This window comes from Macaca mulatta, chromosome 1 (assembly GCF_049350105.2).
Source record: "Macaca mulatta isolate MMU2019108-1 chromosome 1, T2T-MMU8v2.0, whole genome shotgun sequence".
NCBI classification, from domain to species: Eukaryota; Metazoa; Chordata; class Mammalia; order Primates; family Cercopithecidae; genus Macaca; species Macaca mulatta.
The window spans coordinates 219,608,558-219,628,676 of NC_133406.1; the positions used below are offsets into that span (position 1 = coordinate 219,608,558).

The 20,119-nt window shown below is 52.4% G+C and overlaps 1 protein-coding gene across 9 annotated transcripts in view; it reads left to right on the top strand.

Moving 5' to 3' along the window:
* Nucleotides 1–20,119, top strand: part of ECE1 (endothelin converting enzyme 1) — a 133,552-nt gene that overhangs the window by 12,005 nt on the left and 101,428 nt on the right. Inside the window, exon 3 of one of the 9 annotated variants that reach the window (XM_077971467.1) lies at nt 4,396–4,472. The exons of the other annotated variants lie outside the window; for them this stretch is intronic. Within the exon in view, the coding sequence (XP_077827593.1) occupies nt 4,398–4,472 (75 nt within the window). The 5' untranslated portion in view covers nt 4,396–4,397. The remainder of the gene's footprint in view (nt 1–4,395; nt 4,473–20,119) is intronic. 9 annotated transcript variants of the gene reach the window in all.

Consider the following 20,119-nt stretch of genomic DNA (forward strand, 5'->3'; position numbering starts at 1 on the left):
TTCTGATGAACGCAGTTAGGGATGGAAGATGAGAATGGGCCATGGTTGGCCCATCTCTCTGCTGCTTGCTTTATTTCCCCATTATATTTGAGAGACTCCTTAGCCAGGCCACGAGTGACACACACACACACGCGCACACACACACACACACACACACACACACACACAGCTCTGGTGGGCTGGAGCAGTGCTGTCTGCCTTCAGCCCAAATTGGGGTGGGGGAGGTGGAGGCATAGACAGGCACTAAGTGCAGGTCCCAGGTGAAAAACTGGGCAGCTCCCCACCTTCTGCATCAGATGCCTACCACGCACCACCAATACCTGTTTGTTCAGTGTGACTGAACCTGTTTGTTCAGTTAAGACCAAGAGCCATGGGATCAACTTAAGCTTGAACCCTGCATCTGCAACTGAATTGTCGCAAAGGACTTTTTTTTTTTTTTTTTTTTTTTGAGACAGAGTCTTGCTCTGTCACCCAGGCTGGGGTGCAGTGGCCGGATCTCAGCTCACTGCAAGCTCCGCCTCCCAGGTTTTAGGCCATTCTCCTGCCTCAGCCTCCCGAGTAGCTGGGACTACAGGCGCCCGCCACCTTGCCCGGCTAGTTTTTTGTATTTTTTAGTAGAGATGGGGTTTCACCGTGTTAGCCAGGATGGTCTCGATCTCCTGACCTCGTGATCCGCCCGTCTTGGCCTCCCAAAGTGCTGGGATTACAGGCTTGAGCCACCGCGCCCGGCAGCAAAGGACTTTTAGCAGGCATTGTCTTCCTCTCTGAGCCTTGGATTTTCCGTCTGTGAAGTGAGGATATAACAGTCCCTCCCAGGACGATTGCAAATATTCAGTGAGAGGAGCAGCACTCAGAGCATGCATATCTGGTGCATATCTGGTGCTAGACTCCAAGAATTAGATGGCACTAACATTTTAACAGTGTTGACACACGTCCCAATTCTGTTTCTCTTTCCATGGCTGTTCTTAGAAACTTACTTCCCCATCCGCCCACCCCACCCCCATCCTGTGTTCCCACAGCCCCCTTCCCTCTAACTCCTTGCCTGACTGCCTTCTCTCAGGGTCACCTTGGACTGAAATCTTTCTCCCCCTCCCCTCCCCTCCCCTCCCCTCCCCTCCCCTCCCCTTCCCTTCCCTCTCTCTCGTCTGTCTCCCTGCCTCTTCCCCCCTCCCCCTGGACTAACACAGATCAAGAGTTCAAGCTCCGGCCCAGCCTGCCTGGGTTTGAATCCCAGCTCTGCCATTTACTGGAGCAGCCTCAGGCAAAGTACTTAATTCTCAGCCTTTATTTCTGCATAAGTAAAATGGGAATAAGGATAGTGCCAAGCTTAGAGAGTTGTTTAAATAAGCGACGAGATTCTTGTAAAGTGCCAGGATCAGTGCCTGCAATACAGTAAGTGCCTAATAAATGTCACCTGATTTATGACTAGACAGGGTTCTGCTGGAGCAGAGCCCCTGCCTTTTCATCTCTGCATTCCCAGGGTCTGGCAGGGTTGGGATTGGAAGGGGTGCGGGCTTTCTAGGGGTTTACACTATGGCATTGGAGACTTGCTTTCCCAGTGCAGCAGGCCTCTCCAGAAAGGGGAGGGGACTTGGACCACATCGTAAGCTTGTCTGTCTGGCAGATATTTCCTACAACCCTGCTGCACACCACTGGGTGCTGAGGATGGGGTGGGGGAGGGTGCAGTAACACTGCCCTTAGTGAGCTCAAGTCCATGGAGGAAAGTGGGACAAAATGGCCCTGATACTATCAGAGAATGACGAGCCCGAGGCTGGCAGGTTGCTTCTGAGGAGGCTCCTGGGACTGGTGATGTTTGATGTTTCCTTGTGGGAGTGACGTAATAGTAACTTCTGGCTACATTAGGGCTTTATTCAGTAATCCTCCATTCTTTCCTATCCGCGGTGTTTACCCGTCTTAGCAGTAATAACAATAGCGTTTCTTGAGTGTTCGCTATGTGCCAGGTATAGCGCTAAATATTTTGTGTTTTGAGTTTACTTAATCTTCACATCAACCCTGTGAGGTACTTATTATCATTATTCCCATTTTGTAGGTGGGAAAACTGAGGCACAGAGAGGTAATGTATCTCTCCTCTCAGTCAGTAATTGGCAGAGCTAGAGTGGAACCTGGGCAGTTTTGGCTACAGAGTCCATGCTTTTTTTTTTTTTGCTTTTTTTTTTTAGCGAAGTCTCATTCTGCCTATCACCCAGGCTGGAATGCAATGGCACTGTTGTGCATGGCTCATTGCAACCTCAACCTTGCAGACTGAAGCGATCTTCCCACCTCAGCCTCTTGAGTAACTGAGACTACAAGCGTGCACCACCATGCCCGGCTAAGTTTTTAATTTTTTTTTTTTTTTTTTTTTTTTGAGACAAAGTCTTGCTCTGTCGCCAGGCTGGAGTGCAGTGGCGCTGTCTCAGCTCACCGCAATCTTCACCTCCTGGGTTCTAGCGATTCCTCTGCCTCAGCCTCCCGAGTAGCTGGGACTACAGGTGCTGCACCACTACGCTCGACTAATTTTTGGATTTTTAGTAGAGATGGGGTTTCAGCATGTTGGCCAGGATGGTCTCGATCTCCTGACTTCAGGCGATCCACCCACTTCGGCCTCCCAAAGTGCTGGGATTACAGGCGTGAGCCACCGCGCCCGGCCAACAGGGTCTCGCTATGTTGCCTAGGCTGGTCTCAAACTTCGGGCTCAAGCGATCATCCTGCCTCTGACCCCTAAAGTTTGGGATGACAGGTGTGAACCACCACGCCTGGCTGAATCCAACTTGTGCTTCCTCCATAACTGACTTTTACCCAGCTGGTTGTAGTCCTTGTGACTAGCCAATCTCATGGACTCTGAGCGCCTTACCTTCCACGAGAGTCCTTTGCAGCCAGCAAAAGTGAAGGAATTAATCTTAGGCCTTCCTGTACAGCCTGCGTTCAGCATCAGCTCAGGGGTGAGGGGATAGGGACCTTCAAGGAAGAGGGTGTGGAAGTTTAAGGCCCAGAAAGGAAAGGACTTGAGTCAGGAGGAGGAAGAAGGATTAGCATAGGAAGCATTTAATGGGGAGAGAAAGGAAACTCAGAAGGCTGGAAAAGTTGGAATTCAAACTGAAGCAACATTTGCTGAGTACATTTTCGGTGCCAGGCATGGCAGCGTCTGTGCCTTCCAGGAGCTCCCAGGCCTGTGGGAGAGATAGACAAATTAGCAGGTAAATTGCTGAATAGTATTTGGTGAGGTTGGCCGGGAGCGGTAGCTCACACCTGTAATCCCAGAACTTTGGGAGGCCGCGGTGGGTGGATCACTTGAGGCTAGGAGTCCGAGACCAGTCTGGCCAACATGACAAAACTCCATCTCTGCTAAAAATATGAAACAGTTAGCTAGGCATGGTGGCGTGCGCCTGTGGTCCCAGCTACTCAGGAGGCTGAGAATCACTCGAACCCGGGAGGCAGAGGTTGCAGTGAGCGAATCATGCCACTGCACGCCAGCCTGGGCGACAGAGGGAGGCTCTGTCTCAAAAAAAAAAAAATAAATAAAGTATTTGGTGAGTATATGGGCAGGAGCCTTTGAAGGCCCAGAGGAATAGATCACCAACTTGACCCAGGGAGGTGATGTTTAAGTTGGGTCTTGAAGGATGAGTAGGAGTTTGCCAGCCAGGCAGAGCTAATAGTAGCAGAGCCAAAGTTTAAACCTGAACAGTCTGGGTCCAGAGTCTGTGTTCTTGCCTGTGGCATGCTTGGCCCTGCTGCCCTCCAAGGCCTAGCCTTGGGAGATGAGACTTTCTGGGTCCTGGGTCACTCCACACGAGCCCTAGACAACCACCCAGCCATTTTCCCATCCAATTCCTGCGTTTGCTCTTCACAAACTCCCACTCTCTCCCACTTCTGCAAGGGTGGTTGGGAGTTGACTAGCCTTGTAGGCAGTCTCTGTCTCTCTAAGTGACTGGGATTTGTGGTGTCCTGAGAAGGGTACACAGATTCTACCCGCAGTTCTCCTGTGGCAGGTAGGAGGCACAGACAGACACAGAAGCATTTCCTGTTTTGTTTTTCCACTGTTTGCCCTGAGCACATGAACTGCTTTGCATAAAGCACCTCCTCAGATCATTGCAACAACCCTGGCAGGTAGAGGTAATTTACTGCCATTTTAAGCATGAGAAAGGTGACTCACAGAGGTTGAGCCATGTGTCCAAGGTCACACAGCTAAGCCAGTAAGTAGAGGGACTGGAATTTGCACCTCAATCTAACTGTGAGGCCTGTACTCGTGTTTTTAAGCCATCAGGAAGAATACCAGGTTATGAAGGCCACGCCCCTTTCTGATGAGTCTCACCTCTGTGCTGGTAATCAGGGCACCTAGGAATTGCAAGTTAGCGGTAGCAAGCATAAGGTTGCATTGATTTCAGTTCTTCTCAACAGGAATGTGCATGAGAATCACCAGGAATGTTGGTTACAAATACAAGATTCATTGCCTTCATCCTAGAGATTCTAACTCAGTAAGTATGGGGGGAGGGTCCAGGAACCTACATTTCCAGCAGAATGCCTGATTCTGATGCTGGTGGACCATTGAATATGCTGGAAATCCTAATTTATGACATGTCTTCTCTGGGTCCGGCACTATCCTGGGCATTTTATTTGGTCACTTCAGCCATCAGAACATCGCCTGGTAGGGGGAGTGGATGCAAAGGGAGGTGGGAGTCTAGAGAGAGATTCATAGCAGTCACGATGAACAGCCAGCATGTCCATTCCACCTTTAGATCAATTGGATAAGGAAACTGAGGCTCGGAGAGGAGGCACCTTGCCCAAAGCTTGTGGTGGCAGAGCTGGGATTAGAAAGCAGACTCTTCAGCTGCCGAGACCTGTGTTCCTCCTGATACCCCACGTGGTTGCTTTTGCACCCTCCCACACAGAGACTCTTTTTCGTTTGTTTGTTTGAGATGGAATTTCACTCTTGTTGCCCAGGCTGGAGTGCAGTGGAGTGACCTCAGCTCACTGCAACCTCTGCCTCCCAGGTTCACGCCATTCTCCTGCCTCAGCCTCCTGAGTAGCTGGGATCACAGGCGCCCGCCACCATGCCCGGCTAATTTTTTGTATTCTTAGTAGAGACAGGGTTTCACCATATTGGCCAGGCTGGTCTCGAACTCCTGACCTCAGGTGATCCACCCACCTCGGCCTCCCCAAGTGCTGGGATTACAGGCTTGAGCCACCGTACCTGGCCCACAGATTCTTGGGGGTATCTGCCAAACACCACCATAGGTAAATGTGGGATAATCAGTGGTGGCAATGTCTGCCATTTACTGAGCACCCACTGTGTGCCAGGCACAAGGTCTAGAATGGTCAGTAAGCAGGCATGGTCTTGGACAATTGCACAGATCTCTAATTATAAGCAGGTTGCTATGGGAGTTTATGTCAGAGGAGCCATTCCCGGCAGAGAGCAGGAGCAGGGAAGATGTCCCTGAGGAAGAAGGGTTTGAGAAGAGATCTGAAAGATGTGTTAAGTGTTAACTGGGCAAAGAAATGCAGAGTAAAAGATTCTAGGCTGTGAGAACAGCATGTGCAAAGGCCCTGGGGTGATTGATATATAGCAGCAATCCCCAACCTTTTTGGCACTGGACTTCGTGGAAGACAATTTTTCCATGGACAGGGTAGGAAGGATGGTTTCCCCTATGAGAATCTAACTAAGCCTGATGATCTGAGGTCCATGAAGCTTCCACTTCAGTTCATGTTAGTTAGATTCATCACCTTAGTTACATTCTCATAGATTCTCCTAGGAGTGCACAGCCTAGATCCCTCGCGTGTGCAGTTCACAGTAGGGTTTGCACTTCTGTGAGAATCTAATGCTGATCTGACTGAAGGCGGACCTCAGGCGGTAATGTTCACCCACAGCCGCAGCTCACCTCCTGCTGTGCAGCCCGGTTCCTAACAGGCCATGGACTGGTACTGGTCTGAGGCCTGGAGGGTTGGGGACCCCAGCTGTGTAGCTGGAGTAGAGAGGAAGGGTGAGGCTGAAGGGTGGTCAGGGCGGGTCCCGCAGGGCCGTGCAGACCAGGTGAGGCTTTACTTTCCTCTACACCAAAGGATTCCATTTGTGCTCTCAAAGTAAGAAACGGCAAAAATGTATAACGAGCAGGGTGGGGGTCTCCCGGCTCTCGAAGGGGTGTCAGCAGGGAGCTAAGAGGATCCAGTTTGACTTGAGTGGGGAGAGCAAGAGTGGCATCAGAAGGTGATGGTGGCTTTGCCCAGGCCGGTGGTAGTGGTGAGGGAGAGGCAGACAGAGAAACTGAGTAGAGTGGGCAGGGCCTGGTGATTGGTTGGAGTGGGGCAGGGGATCAGCCCATCGCTTTGACCAATGAGAACATAGAGCCCAGAAAGGCTGCATGAGCCGCCAGAGTCACACAGTCCAAGCGTTAGAGCCAGACGCTAAGCTGGAGCCTCCTGTCCCAGGGCCTTCCAGCCAAACTTGGACTCCGGGCCCCAGATTCCTGGCAGCTGCTCTGGCAGAGTCCCTCTTCCCAGCCTCCTGGTGGCTGCGTCCCTCCCCATGCCCCCGCTCCCTGCAGAGTCTGGCAGCTTCGAGGGAGTGGGGTGCTTTGAAGCGTCTACAGGGAGGGCAGTGCTGTGACCTCCAAATTCTTTCCGTGTGACCTATGCGACCCCAGCGAGACCAGGGCCCCTCAGGACCCTGCCCTCCCCAGGCTTTGATGGAGTCCACAGAGGTGGGGTTTGGGGCCAGAGCCACTGTGCAGACACAGCCCCTTGCTGGGGAGCGGGGGTGTTTCCAGGGACCCAAGCTGATGCACCTGCCATGAAGAGAAAGGAGATGCAGGGGCCAAAGCCTGGGGAGACCCTCTCTGTGCCCGGTGGGGTCTCCCCAGCAGTGGGGAACTGCTCCCCCATCCAGGCTCGGTAACTGCAGGCCGCTGGCTGCTATCTTAGAATTTCTGTTTTCTTCCGCATTGTCACCCCAGTTGGCACCTAAGACCTCTGAGATGCTGCTCAGTTAAATGGATTCTCAGCTCTGCAGGCCTCGCTCCACCTCCCTACCCTGCTCCAAACCATCCCCCTCCTGAAACCTGAAATAGTCATAACCCCCCTATTATGAACCTCATCTCCCCGTACCTGAGCCCCTGTTTTCCTTAAGATTTGGAGCTCTCTTTGGGGTTCAGGCCCCCCTTTTTCTCACTAGGTTCTAAGACCTGCTCCCTGCTTAGGCACCTTCTTCTCCCTGGACCCCTTCTTCACCCCTAGACCCTGGACCTGGGTCTGATCCCTCTCTGGAGACTGGAGGCTCTGCTGTGTTAGAGACCAGCACCCCCGACACACACACCCCACGGTCTCCCAGGTTTCTCTAACCCCCAGGGGCTTCACCCTTCTCAGCTTGACACACAGTAGGCACTCAAGAGACAAGCTTGATCCTGCCACCCCTTCTCCCAGCCCTGCCCGTTTGTGGCCCCTCCTGTGCCTCCCCACCCTCCCCCGCGTGGGTATTTTTGCTCAAGGAGCTCGTGCTGTGTGGCAGCTGAGCCTGGGAAGCAGCTATTGTTGGCTGAGAACGTGGGGCGGCAGAAGGATGGGGGCTGAGAGGAGGCAGGAAACATACTTATAGGTCCAGGCCCAGCCCCCTGGTCCCCACACCCCACTGGGTCCAGGTGAGGCCATTTTAGGACAAGTCAAAGAAAGCCCCCTTCCCACAGCCGGGAGCTCTGTTGTGAAAATCACTGCACTAGGGGAAGCTGGCAGCAAGTTTGGAAACGAGGTGGCTGGTGAAAGTGCCACCGGCAGTTTCAGAGAGCAGCCGGGGTGCCCCTTGAGCCTCTGGGTGGCATCGGGACAGTAGGCAGGACCCCTTGTGTGGTGATGCTCTGCTGCCGCCCGTTTTGGTTGCTTCTCGTACCTGTTTCATGTCTGCTCTGTGGCGCAGGAGGTGGGAACCACAGTTTATTGAGCATTAACTTTGAGCTAAGCCATGTGCTGAGCAATGAATACATTGACTCAATTCATACTTCAGTCAACTCCAGGGAAGTGGGTCCTATTGTGTCCCCATTTAACAGATGAGGAGACTGAGGCTTGGTGAGGTAGGTGAGGTGACTCGGTCAAGGCCACACAACTCCTGAGTCTGTTTTTGCAGGCTTCTGTAGAGCATCTGACTTCAAGGCTGAGGGTGTTTTGCTTGTGGCCGAAAAAGACTGGGCACAGCGAGGAGGGAGGAGGGCCAGGCACAGCGAGGAGAGGGGAGGCCAGTAAAAGAGGATGAGAAGCCTGCAGGGGAGCAGGCAGTGCCTTTTCTGGGGTGGTGACAGGCAGTTGGAAGCAAATTTCGATCTGGATGAGGAACTGGCACTATTCTGTCCTCTGGTCCCTCTTGCCCTTTAATTGTGACATTACTTCTCACCGCTGAAGGGGAACCCCTTGAGGGCAGAGACTGTGGCTTGTCCTGGCACCTGCCTTGAGCAGAAGCTCAGAGAAAGATGCATGGAGGGAAAGAGTGGGGAGCAGAAACAAGCCATCAGGTGCCAGGTTGGTGGTCCTGGAGCCAGTTTATGGCTCATCTGGTCACGAGGGCCACATCTCTCAGTGTTTAGTGTCAGCTATTGAAGAAATCGAATCCAGTACACAAAATTGGATTTTGCAGTTTTGCAACCAGTTTCAACCCCCCTCTGTTGTGTAATGTGTTTCTTTAGATAAGGAAACCCAGAACAAAACATGTATGCTTTTCTCCTGGCGACCTCTGATAACTCTATTGAAGACATGGCTTAACGAGAACTGTTTTTCTCCTTTCGTGATTTGTGACTTTTCTTGCAGTCTCCAGGTGGCGGTGAGTCAGCCATAAAACTCGTTCAGGAAAGTCCAGAGGAATTTTTTTCTGCATCAGGTTCAACTTGAGCAGTGCTGGGTGACACCCAATGACACACTTGGTTGGGGAAGGAGAGGCTGGCACACTCCTAGCTGCTTATCTCTGCCACCTCCGCCTCCATTTGTCCCTGGCTTCCTGGGGCCCAGAGCCATCTCCGCCAGAGCAGGGAGGCCGATTAAGTGACCCGCGGGCTCATTCTGCCTGACTCAGCTCAGCTCCAGCCCTCTCTGGGGAGAATGAGTCATTTTTTCAACCCTGAAATATTTATCTTCATGTGGGAAATGGGTGGGGGTGGGGAGAGCCCCTCCTGGTCCTCTCCAAACTTGTTCCTCAGCTCTGAGGGGCACTCCAGCTGCAGGCAAAGGGATTCTAGGGCAACTCTGGAGAGGGCAGTCAGACCTGAAGTCAGTAAACCACAGCTGTGGCAGCCATTGGAGTCACCCTGGACAGAAGCACACTGGGCTGAGTGGGTGGAGTGTCCCTGTCAGTCCCCCACTGATGGATGGTTTCTCCTTGGGGATGGGCCTCTGCCCCCTGCTTCCTCTGCCCACCCAGTTAAGAAGCTATATGAGCCCGGGTGTGGCGGTGCACATCTGTAGTCCCAGCTACTTGGGAGGCTGAGGCAAGAGGATCGCTTGAGCCCAGGAGGTTGAGGCTGCATGAGCTATGGTCGAGGCTGCATGGGCTGTGGTCAAGGCTGCGCTCCAGCTTGGGCAGCAGAGTGAGACCTTGTCTCTTTAAAAACAAAACAGGCCGGTCGAAGTGGCTCATGCTTGCAATCCCAGCACTTTGGGAGGCCGAGGCGGGTGGATCACTTGAGGTCAGGAGTTTGAGATCAGCCTGACCAACATGGCAAAAACCCATTTCTACTAAAAATACAAAAAAATTAGCTGGCCATGGTGGCGCATGCCTGTAATCCCGACTACTCAAGGAGGCTGAGGCAGGAGAATAGCTTGAAACCCGGGAGGTGAGGTTGCAGTGAGCCGAGATTGTGCCGTTGCACTCCAGCCTGGGCAACAGAGTGAGACTATGTCTCAAAAAAAAAAAAAAAAAAAAAGGAAATTGCCCCCATCTCCCATTTTCTGTTTCCCCTCACTACCTCATTGCTCCCCTCAGCCCCTCCCACAGTCTAACATGCTGTGTATTTGATTTGTCTTATTTATTCTGTCTCCTACTAGCATATAAGTTTCACGAAGGCAAGGTTTATTTTATTTTATTTTTAGTTTTTTGGGACCGGGTGTCACTCTGTCACCCAAGCTGGAGTGCGGTGGCGCCATCACAGCTCTTTGCAGTCTCGAACTCCCAGGCTCAGGTGATCCTCCCATCTCAGCCTTCCAAAGTGCTGGGGTCACAGGCCTGAACCATTGCGCTTGTCCCAAAGGCAAGGATTTTGTCTGTTTTGTTTCCTGCTATATCCGTCGAGAACGGTGCTAACACATAGTAGGCACACGATTTTAAAGAGGATAAGAGGAAAATGAATGAGTGAATGAATGTGAGCAGTCGGGGCTCTGTGTATTTTGATCCATAACCCTCCTCCCTCCCCCCACTCCAGCTGTGTTGTTCTAGGAGGCTAGGTTCTTTCTCCACCCACGCCCTCAAGGTCAGCTTATCCACTCTTGAGGTTTCATGCTTAATTTCTATATTTGAGCTTCTCATACCAGTGTGTGAGATTGCCCTGGGGAACAAGTGCCCTGAGTAGGGTACTTGTATCATAAAATAAAAAGGTGCTATTTTGGAGTAGAATGCAGAATTGGCATGAATTTTTGAGATTCAAAAGAAAATGAGGCTTAAGCTTTTTTCAGAGCTTTTAGCTGTCGTCCTCAAACCTGCCAGGGCACGGGTGGGCTCTCCTCTGCCGTGTGGGTGCTTTGGGGAAGTGTAAGCAGCCTTGTTTTTGGAAATGACCCCAACCCCTGAGCCCCGGGGCCTGCCCTCCCTCCAAAGCCCCAGTGAGGGGTTTTCACCAAACACGCACAAATGCCAGCAGAGGGCGGATCCACGTGCGTCCTCATCCGGGGGCCGTGCCCACTTCCCTTCCCGGCGGGCGTCCCCGTTTCTTTCTCTCAGCAGAGTGCTAGATCGGAACCTCTTGTCCTTCCCGGCAAGAGGCCCTTCTCTGTCTGCCGCCTTTCCTGTGCCTCTCCTCTCCGTCGCTGGGTTTTCTTGTCCTTTTCCCCAGTTAGGTGGTTAGGTCAACTTCCAACCCCTCAGGGCCAAACAGTGCCACCACACTGGCGTCCCCATCCCCTATGCCGGCAGTGGCACTACCATTTTGGTCACAGCCCTGGGGCCCTGGAGTGTGACACATGTGGGGGGCCCTGGCACAGCCCCAACCTGTGCCTCAGCCTGCGCCTTGCACTGGCCAGGTGAGAAGGGCTGATTGCTCTCCTGCCCTCAAAGAACCCGCTGGTGTTTCCATGGCAACTGTGCAGCCAGGCTGCCTGGGCGTCTACTGGGCTAAGGGCCACCAAGTCCTCCACAAGGTACCCATGGTTGTGGGAATGGAAGCATTAGCTAGAGGTGAGTGGCACTGACCTGTCCCCAGCTGTTAGGGAGGGAGCTGTACTTTGGGCTCAGGTAGGGTGTGGGGGTCTCCTGGTTTTATCCACACCCCCATCCCCAGTCCATCTCACTGGGAAGCCACCCTGCCACTTCTTTCTGAGCCCCTGTTTCTTCCTCTGTAAGAGGGGCATGTAATGCTGACTTCAGAAGTTGTTCCAGCTCCCGACATGAGCCAGGTGGGGCAGCGGTGAGGGAGCCTCAGGTAGAGGAGGAGGGAGACAAGACCAGACCAAAGGGTGGCCAGGGATGCAGCTCTGTTTCATTCGGACCTGGGAATCAGACCAACCTGCCCCTTCCAAAGGGTCTTAGATCCTGAGGAAGCACTCTCCCCTCTCTCAGCCTCAGTTTCCCCTTCTCTAAATGAAAATAGTCTGGGCACGGTGGCTCATGCCTGTAATCCCAGCACTTTGGGAGACTGAGGTAGGCGGATCACTTGAGGTCAGGAGTTCAAGATCAGCCTGGCCAACATGGTGAAACCCTGTCTCTACTAAAAATATGAAAATTAGCCGGGTGTGGTGGCACGTGCCTGTAATTCCAGCTACTTCAGAGGCTGAGGCAGGAGAATCACTTGAACCCGAGAGGCAGAGGTTGCAGTGAGCTGAGATTGCGCCATTGCACTCCAGCCTGGGTGACAGCGCAAGACTCCATCTCAATCAGTCAATCAATCAACCAATCAATCAGTCAATCCTGTGTGACAGGACTGCAGAAAGAATAGAGTAAGATAATAAGTGCATGACAAGCCTGGTGCCTGGCCCAACACACCGCAGGTGCTCATTCCATGTTGATTACCTGTGAAGGCACCCGTGGGCCACCGCACTGGAAATTGTCTTTCCTGTGGTCAGGCCTGGGTCCCCAACAGACCCTCTTCCAGGGCATGGCTGCTGGGGGGCCCCAGGGCTGCTCCTCCCAGTGGGGAATTCCTCTTATGTTATTCACACAGAGATTTCCCCAGGAAGCCTGAGCCCCTCTTTGTATATCTTCCCAGCTGTTATCTGGGCCTCCTGAAGGCCTGCCTGGCTGTCTGGTTTATGTTAGGGTTGTTTATATGGGGTCTTATCTCTCCCAGGAGCAGGGGCCAGCCTGGGGAGCAGCAGGACTGTGGGCTTTGAGTCAGAGCAACCTGGGTTTGAGTCCCCAGCTCCGCCACGCACTAGCTATGGGACCCTCGGCAAGTGACTCCACCTCTTGGAACCTCAGTTTCCTCCTCTGTAAAGTGGGGATGGTAGTACCTCCAGCACAGGGTGACCATGAAGATTATGTGGGAAAATATCTGTGCGGTTCCCGGCATGGGTTAGATGATGAGTTACAGACAGCTCCTTTCCCCTCTTCAACCAGGAGGTTCCGCAGCAGCGTCCTAGAGGCTCAGACCCAGGGCAGGGGAAGAGCATCACAGGTCCTCAAGGTGCCACCGGGGCAGTAGGCAGGGGAGGCTGCACAGCCGATCCACGCTGCTGGCAGCTCCCAGGACTCCATGACCTAGAGGAGGCTGGGGACCTCAGGAACCTTCCCCAGAATGAAGGAAGTATGGGGAGGAAAGACACAGAGATGAGGCTGTGGCCCCTATAGGAGCGTGGGTGAGTGTGGAAGATAAGAGCACAGGCTCTGGAACAGACACGTGTCCATCAGGGAGCTGTGTGACCCCCTGTGAGTGACTCAACCTCTCTGAGCCTTAGTTCCCTGTCTGTGCAAATGAAGGATGATGATACACCATATCTCCTGGGGTTGCTGTGAGGCGTTGATAATACATGGAAAGTGCTTGGCACAGTCTGGCCAAGAATTTTCTATTTATTTTTAGGTCGTATTCTCAGGACCCACTGACTTCTGGCCAAACTCTTCAGTTACTCATAAAACAGTAATAAAAATTTTTTAAAAGCTTATTTCTCCAGCACCTTCCATGAGCCCTGCAGGCAACGTGCTTAGTGCCTACCTCTCATTATCCCATCTGATTGTAGCAGTCCTCTGTGGGGTTGGCCCTGTCACCATCCCCATTTTATAAATGAAAAGTCGGGTGACCTGTCTGAGCCCACACAGCTGTTGACGGCTGGAGCCTGGAGATAATCGTGGGCAGGGTTAGTGTCTCACCAAGTATCAGCTGGATGCAGCAAACCTCAAACCGAATCCGTGGGGAGAATCTGTGAATGAGCTTGTCCAACCTGTGGCCCGGGATGGCTTTGAATGCGGCTTACCACAAATTCGTAAAGTTTCTTAAAACATTATGAGATTTATGCATGAACCTTTGTTTTTTAGCCGATCAGCTATCATTGGTGTATTTTATGTGTGGCCCAAGACAGTATTTCTTCCACTGTGGTCCAGGGAAGCCAAAAGATGGGACACTCCTGCCAAGTGTAAACGGAAGATCTGGAGTGGGGTGGGGACACCTGTGGACTCAAGACAGCCTGGGTGGCGAGTGGTGTGTGGGGGCTGGCTCCAGAAGCCGTGGGACCGCGTGTGTTTGTTCAGCCTGTCTCGGCAGGCAGCGGGCCCTGACGCACTAATGTAAACATCCAGACTGCTTGTTGGCCCACTGGGGGACCAAGACAAACTAGGGAACAGTAAGCAGTGCCTCCCGGTGCCTGGTAGGGAGTGGCGAGAATGAGGAGCTGGGTCTCAGGAGAGGCTGGGAAGAGTTGGACAGGGATGGAGCCTGGCTTTCCTGCCCAGTTCACAGAGGGGAGGGCACAGCTGCTGACTTGGAGGGCTCCCAAAAAGGCCAGGAGCAGAAAGTCTGAGAAGCAGATAGGGGACAGCAGAGGGAGTCTGGCCCTTGGTGTTAGGGGTACCCTGGTGGACAGAGGTGGGGGTGGCACGGAGCCAGCATTTATGGAGCCCCTAGTATGTATCAGGTCATTTAGACACGAGGTCTTATCACGTCTCTAGAAAAGCCCTGCGTAGTCCACTTTATTATTATTATTATTATTATTATTATTATTATTATTATTTTGATGCAGAGTCTCATTCTGTCGCCCAGGCTGGAGAGCAGCGGTGCAATCTCGGCTCACTGCAACCTCCACCTCCCAGCTTCAAGTGATTGTCCCACCTCAGCCTCCCAAGTAGCTGTAGCTAGGATTACAGGTGCACACCACCACGCCCAGCTAATTTTTTGAATTTTAATAGAGACAGGTTTCACCATGTTGCCCAGGCTGGTCTCGAACTCCTGAGCTCAGGCAGTCCACCCACCTCGGCCTCCCAAAATGCTTGGATTACAAGTGTGAGCCACCGTGCCTGGCCTAACTTTATTATTTTGACTTAGCTAGTGAGAAAATGGAGCCCGGGAGATTGTACAGCCCCAGCTCCACTGAAAACCCACAGAATTTGGCTTCCTGGGCGGGGGAGTTTACGAAAGCATTTTTGGGTAGTATTCCTTTGCATCTGCCTCTGCTGACGTCACATTTCCCATGCTAACTTTCTTCTGACCCTGGCTCGGCGTCTCCCTCGATGGAAGTGCAGCCTCTGGGGAGCTGAAGCTCTTGCCGCAAATCCCCTCCCTGGTCCGCTTTTTGGCACATCACTGCGTGGGGCCTGGCCAGGCTGAAGTGACTGTCTGGTCGGGTTAGCTCCTTGGAGGGCTGGTGTGACCAGCTCAGGGGTTTCGCCTGTCTGTCACCCAGGGAGGAGGATTTTGCCAGCTCTGCTTGGATAGGCTTGTGAAGTGGGCGTCAGGCAGGCTTACTGGTTCTAAGTCTTCAAAAAAATGGGATTTTAGAAGTTGCTAAGACCTGAAATATGACCCCACCCATTTTACAGATGGAGAAACTGAAGCCCAGAGAGGGGGAAGGTCTGCCCCAAAGACTCAGTGAGAGACCAAGGCAGAACCGAGTCGAGGTCTCCAGGGAGGACACCCCTAGGCCAGGCTGACCCTTGTTAAGGGGGTGGGACAGGGTCAGGAAAGGGCAGGGATGAAGGAAATAAGTTCCTCAACTGGATCATGACCTGAAACCCAATTTCACAGCTGCTCCCACCCTGCTGCCCTCCCCAAACTGTGCCCTAGAAATGCCCTTGGGCCCTCAGGAACCCTGATAAGTCCCTGCGCATGCGCCAGCAGGGTACTTGTTTCATTGGATTTGGGTCTCTGCGAATCCACACGAGGGCCTCCTGCTCCCCACTTGCCACACCAGTTCTTGCCCACTGCTCTCCCCCACTGTTTCCCTCACTCATATTCATCTCCGAGTCCAACAGCTATCACTTGGGTTGTGCAGAGCTGGGAAGAATCGTTTAACCGTAACAGCAGCCAGTGAGGGGACCTCGTCTGTGCCATCTGATACCTTCAAGGTGCACCTTTGAGGGGCAGACCCTGCTTTGCGTGTGTTTTGTCCCCACTTTGAGAAAGAGATCACGGTGGCTCTGGTTTAAGTTCAAGAACATTGGGATCACACCCTGAGCCTGGATTTGAACCAGGAGACAGACACTGGTACCCCACACCCTCGACCACACCTGCTAAAGCCAGGGACCTGCAGAAGTCAGATGACCTGTCTGAGCCCACAGAGCTCTTGACTGCCCTGACCCACTAGCGCATCTCCAGAGGATCTGTGTGGATGCAAGGCAGTTAGGACCCCACCTTGAGATGGGGAGCAGGAGCTCGGGAGAGGCCGAGGAGAACTGGGCAGGAATGGAGCCAGGAGGGCGCGGCTGCCAGCCTGGAGGGGTCCCAAGAAGGCCAGGAACACAAAGTCTGAGAAGCGGGTTGGGAGCAGTAGAGAGGCTCCAGACAGCCTAGGCCCATGACTCCATCCCGGTCAAGGGACCAAGATTGCTCAATCCCCAGAGCCACAGATGCGTCACCAGCTCAGCGTCGCCGCGGGCTGGCCTGGCCTTGTGACGAGCAAACATTTTTCCCCATCTGAGGCCTGCGAGCTGGCCTTCAACTCTGCCTGTTCATTTTGGGAGACCCTTCCAACAGCAGCAGGAACAATGGCAGCCACCAGATGCCAGGCCCTTTGTAGACACGACCTTGTTTAATTCTCAGGAGAGTCCTGGGACCTAACACTGGGCGATAGGATCCCACTTCACAGAGAAGACTGGGATCACATGGCAGCAAAGCACAGGGCTGGCTCGAAGCCCAAGTCTGTCTGACCTATTCTGGTGGGCAGCAAAATATATCAGACATATTAAAAGCATCAGGCTCAGTAAAACCAAACACTGGTATATAAGCCTTCAGCTTAAGGAATAAAACTTCCCAAATGCAGTTGAATCCCCCATACCCCCACACGCCCAGTCCATTTCTTACCACTCTCTCTCCCAGGGGAAACTACTTTCTTCAGTGACTGTCTTGATACTGTTACTCCTGACCTCAGGTGATCCTACCACCTCCCCACCTTGGCCTCCCAAAATGCTGGGATTACAGGTGTGAGCCACCACACCCAGCCTGCTTTTGCCTCCCTAAATGATACATGTTGCTCACTGTTTTTGAACTTTAAATAATTGGTGGGAGGCTCCATGTTGACTTCTGCAGCTTTCCTCTCTTCCCATTGCGTTTGAGTTGCAGCCACTTCGTTTTCAGGCCTGTGTAGTATTCCATCCCATGATGTGACTCCCCTACGGTTTATCCAGGCTCCTATAGATGGGCATTTAGGCTGTTTCTCGTTCACAACCACAGCGCGTGCTGTGTGGGAGTTCCTTATTCATGTCTCCTGGCAACCACAGGAGAGTTTCTAAGAAGTATATGTGTTATGTATGTTAAAAACTGGAATCAGGCCGGGCATGGTGGCTCACACTATAATCCCAGCACTTCGGGAGGCCGAGGCGGGCGAATCATCTGAGGTCAGGTGTTCGAGATCAGCCTGGCCGACATGGTGAAGCCGTGTCTCTAATAAAAAAATACAAAAATTAGCTGGGCTTGGTGGCGCACGCCTGTAACCCCAGCTACTCAGGAGTCTGAGGCAGGAGCATTGCTTGAACCCAGGAGGCAGAGGTTGTAGCGAGCCAAGATCGTGCCACTGCACTCCAGCCTGGGGAACAAAGCAAGACTCCATCTCAAAAAACAAACAAACAAAAAACTAGAATCAGGTAAACCCACGGCATCATGGGATTCCTCACTGAGAGAACAGGCCAACAATATTGGGGTTGCTGTTATGAGGGTGAAAAACCCCTTAAGGATAGGAATGTTCCTCTGATTCGCCGCTGTAAACGGCACCCAGAACAGTGTCTGGTGCATTGTGTGCGTGGAGTAAATCTGTTCCCTAGACAAGGGGATGTGTGCCAGCTACTGTGGCAGGTACTCAACTTGCACAGTCGTACTCAGTCCACTGAGGAGGGGTTCTCCCAAATCACAGGTAAGCTGACTGTGGTACCAGAGAAATTAAGTCCCATTCTTAAGGTCCTACAGCCGGTACCCAGGTTGGCTGACTCCAGAACCTGCACTCTTCCCTGAAGCTGCCTGTGTGGACAGAGGGAGTGGATTCACAGAACGCTAGAATATGGGGAAAAGGGGGGCAGCTTTTTTTTTTCTTTTGAGACAGAGTCCTGCTCTGTTGCCCAGGCTGGAGTACAGTGGCACGATCTCAGCTCACTGCAACCTCCGCCTCCTGGGTTCGAGTGATTCGCATGCCTCAGCCTCCCGAGTCGCTGGGATTACAGGCATATGCTACCACACCTGGCTAATTTTTGTATTTTTAGTAGAGATGGAGTTTCACTATGTTGGCCAGGCTGGTCTCAAACTCTTGACCTCAAGTAATCTGCCTGCCTCGGCCTCCCAAAGTGCTGGGACTACAGGCATGAGCCCCCATGCCCTGCCGGGAGCAGCTTTTAATGCCTAGTTGCCTATATACAAGCCCCTAGGACTTTCCAGGTTGTCCTAGAGGCCGTGAGGGTGAGGTGGCACCAGCTAGTAGATCACCTTTGGCCTGGGATGCCCCAGATGCTGGGGCTGAGTGACAGCTCATCTCTGAGGTTGATTCATGGGGGAACTGCAAAGGTTGAGACCCCAGTAGGCATAGGATTCAGATGCAATTGGATGGAGGAGGCAGCCTGACCAACCAAAGAATTATTTGCTTGGGACATGAGCAGACCTGGGCTCAAATCACAGGTCTGCCACTTACTAGCTGTGTTTTTAGACAAGCCTCTTAACCTCTCTGAGCCTTATCACCCCCATCTGTTAAATAGGTATTGACTCCGTCTTGCAGAGAGGTAGATTTGAAATTAATGAGTATGACAGTCTTAACATAGTGCCTGGACAGTAGTTATTAGCTACAGTACAGGGGAGGGTTTTCTACTAGGGATACATACAAATCACTACAGATATATACAGATGGGGCAGCATGGGACACAGAGGAAGACTTCATAGAGGAGGTGACATTTCATCTGGGTTCTGAAGGGTGAATAGGAGTTCTCCAAGCCAAGAAGCAGACCGTGGGTCAAACAATTTCTGTGTGCCCCGGACTAGATTTGGTATTGAGAAGGATAAACACAGTGTTGTTTACAAAAACAACAACAAACAAACTCAGGTTGCTTGCAGTAGATAAAGATACATGATCCCATGGAGATGGCGCAGGCCAGGTGCTGGCTGAATAGACAAAGAATCAGTGGCATTGGGGTCTTAGGAACACGTGAAAGCTGTGAGTCAGGACAGTCAGGAAGTTCCCTAGAGGGGAGGTTGGATTTAGATGACAAAGGAAGATAGAGAGGGGCTGTCTGACCCTTGATTTCCTGACTTGGCTGGGTCAGGAAAGGGGTCACCCAGCCCAGCAAGGGGCTGGGGACATACCTAGTATGTTCTGTCAGAAGCCCCACTGTGTCCCTGTCACCAGGGCTTGGGCCGATCCCTCTCTTGGAAGAAAAGAAAAGTTTTTCTAATTGTTCATTGTGCAACGGCAGATTGGCTCCCAAACCAGGCTGAACTGAGCCAAGCCCTGGAGGGAGAGGAGGAGCTCAGGCTGGATCTCTACCGAGCCAGGAGTTTGGGGGCCCGGGAGGGGGGTTGGGAATATTGCTGTGTGAGTGTTCCAGGAAGGGCCACTCCTCTGGCCTAGCCAGGGCCCCCTGCCCAGAACTCCCACTCCATTCTGCAGGGTCCCATAATGCCTGAGTATAGTGTAGAAATTGGGTTCAAATTTGATCCCATCTTCTTACCAGCTGTGCAACCTTGGACTGGTTACTTAACCTCTCTGTGTCTTCTTCCACATCTTTCACATGGGGTTGCTGTTATGATTAATTAGAAAACACATGTAAAGTGCTTGGGATAGAACCTAGAATGAAGTCATTGCTGAAGACGTGGCTTTTGCTGCTGCTCTGTCATTGGTGTTACCGTTTATCAACAGCTGTAGCCTCAGCACTGTCATCATTGCCCCTACATCTGTAACCCAGGCCACACTATTGCTCAGGTTGAACTCCAGGGTCATTCCAGCTGCTCATGCCCATTTTTCGTGAGCCAGGATATTCCTATGCCACAGGCACTACCTTGGCAGTGCCTCTCTTTAGGAGGCAGCTCTTGAATTCCCCATGTGCCTTTTCATGGATTATTGCCTTAATTCCCACCATAGCCTAGTGAAGTAGGTTCACATGTCCCCATTTTATAGATGAGAACACATGCTCAGAGAGGTAAGGCAACTCTCCCAGGGTCACACAGCAGCAACTTACAGAGAATCTAGCTGAAGTCTGTCTGTTCCAGAACCTTTGCTCTTTCCACTCCAAGGTTGAGGGAACAGAGCAGTTTGTTCCCATTGGATCTGAGCTTGGTGCTCAGCTCCCTGTTCCCCCACTCCCACCTGCATCCATGTCTTCCTCTCCCTAGTT